The 1759-nt window shown below is 38.3% G+C and overlaps 1 protein-coding gene across 3 annotated transcripts in view; it reads left to right on the top strand.

The window, feature by feature from the left end:
• The first annotated feature begins 581 nt into the window (after positions 1-581).
• Positions 582-1759, top strand: part of LOC101472734 (phospholipid phosphatase-related protein type 5) — a 26669-nt gene continuing 25491 nt past the window's right edge. For 2 of the 3 annotated variants that reach the window (XM_024800007.2, XM_076877091.1), the window contains exon 1: positions 582-1759. This exon is cut by the window's right edge and continues 16 nt beyond it. In XM_024800007.2, coding sequence (XP_024655775.2) covers positions 1572-1759 — 188 coding nt within the window. In that variant the 5' untranslated portion in view covers positions 582-1571. The other variant, XM_004575219.5, reaches the window with a different exon arrangement.

The following is a 1759-nucleotide window of genomic DNA, read 5'->3' on the forward strand; positions in this document are numbered from 1 at the left end:
AAGATCTAATTTGGTCTTTTTTTCTTCTTCGTTTTGTTTGTTTTTGTCCTAGTTGGCCTAACTCGACAGGTAAACGCTGTTTCTGAGTTTGCCTTTCCCCGAGCAGTGCAGAAATGTCTCTGCTACGCTCCAAATCGGATAGCTGGTGCAGGATGCCCGATACCGGAGTAAACATTTAAAAAAACAAAACAAAAAAACTGACTTGGACCTAATACATGTAACAAAGAACCTTTTTCATATCATAAATTACTTTGTTATTGATATAGAGATTTCTGTCATTTTTAATTGCATAATGCGAGATGCTTCATATTATAGGGATATTATTATGGACGTGACAAATTGTAAGATAATGTCCAGCATATAAAGGGTATCCTGTTTGTGGATCATACACAGGGATTCAAGGAGCTTTATTTGTCATTCGCATCACATGTTAACATGAGGTGGAACAAAATTATGTACACACGGTCCCGGAGTGAAAAGAAACAAAAATAATGAAGAAGAGGAAGGGTTTTGTTTTGTTTGTTTTTTTTAGTAATAAATAAATAGTTGGGTTTTTTGTTTTGGTTTTTTAACAAACAGAAATGACAAGTAATAAGAAAATACAATAAATAATACAATAAGTAAAGTGCAACAACCTGAGTACCAGGGAACCTCCCCATTTATCTGGGCTTAGGACTAGCACTGGGACTCCACTGGCCTGTGGCTCCCCCATGGCTGGGTTATCAGATGGGTTTCCCATTATTTTCAGTAGCTTTTTGAAACAGTTTTTTGATCTAAGTAGACATGTCAGGCATACATTTTAACAACTATGTAGCTCTTTGTAGTGAGGTAGAATGATTAAACAAAGCTTAGATTTATTTGATCTTTCTCCAAATAGGAGTAAAGACTTTCTGGAGGTGTTACAGAAATGACCAAAACCCCAAAATGAATTGAAATGTTTAAAATTTTTAAAAACTGTCTTCTTTTGTTTGGTTCTCTATGTCTGTCACAACAAAAAAAATCACATTTAGAAACTTTAAAATGTCAGATGACACGTGATTACATTCATCTTTTATTTACAGTCTATTGACCTAACCTGTGACGTGTATTGAAAAGCTCTCAATGCTATCTCCCATTCACTCGACCTGCTCTTTAGTGAGTTTGTGTTCAACAGACTGTAAGTGACTCTTTAGAGATTGTTCACTGAAACAGAATGAGCTCACCGGTCCACTCAGATGATTCAGTAAAGTCACAGGAGTGGAAGGACGAGGTTTCCCACTCACAGAGTCACTGTGGCTTTCCTCTAACAGCCTGGTCATCAGTAGAATCATCATCACTGTCTGCATTTAGATTTTTGTGCCTAACCTCTGTATTGCTCGACATTTATTGTTCCAAAACTGGGTGATAAACCGTGAGGGCTGGATTTCCAATTATAGTGACAAAAAACAGAAATCTTGAAACTGGATTTGGAAAAAAATGGTGACTGAAATTTGAATGGCTACTTTGTCTTCATTACATCAGCAGCAAAGACCTCAAAAAGCTGGATTTTCCTGTTCAACTGGACTAATGTGGTAACCGATGCTGACTCCATCATGCTGTACTTCCAGGTGGTGATACTCGCTGCTACAGTCATGCTGGTTTACTACTGTGAGTTCACTGACACTTTCAGTCCAGCAGAGCAGGGCTTCATTTGCAGAGATCCCACTTTGACCAAACCTGATCCTGGACCTGAGCAGAACAGCCGCATGCCACCTATAATACTGTACTCTGTGGTGAGCGG

This window comes from Maylandia zebra, linkage group LG18 (assembly GCF_041146795.1).
Source record: "Maylandia zebra isolate NMK-2024a linkage group LG18, Mzebra_GT3a, whole genome shotgun sequence".
Lineage (NCBI taxonomy): Eukaryota > Metazoa > Chordata > Actinopteri > Cichliformes > Cichlidae > Maylandia > Maylandia zebra.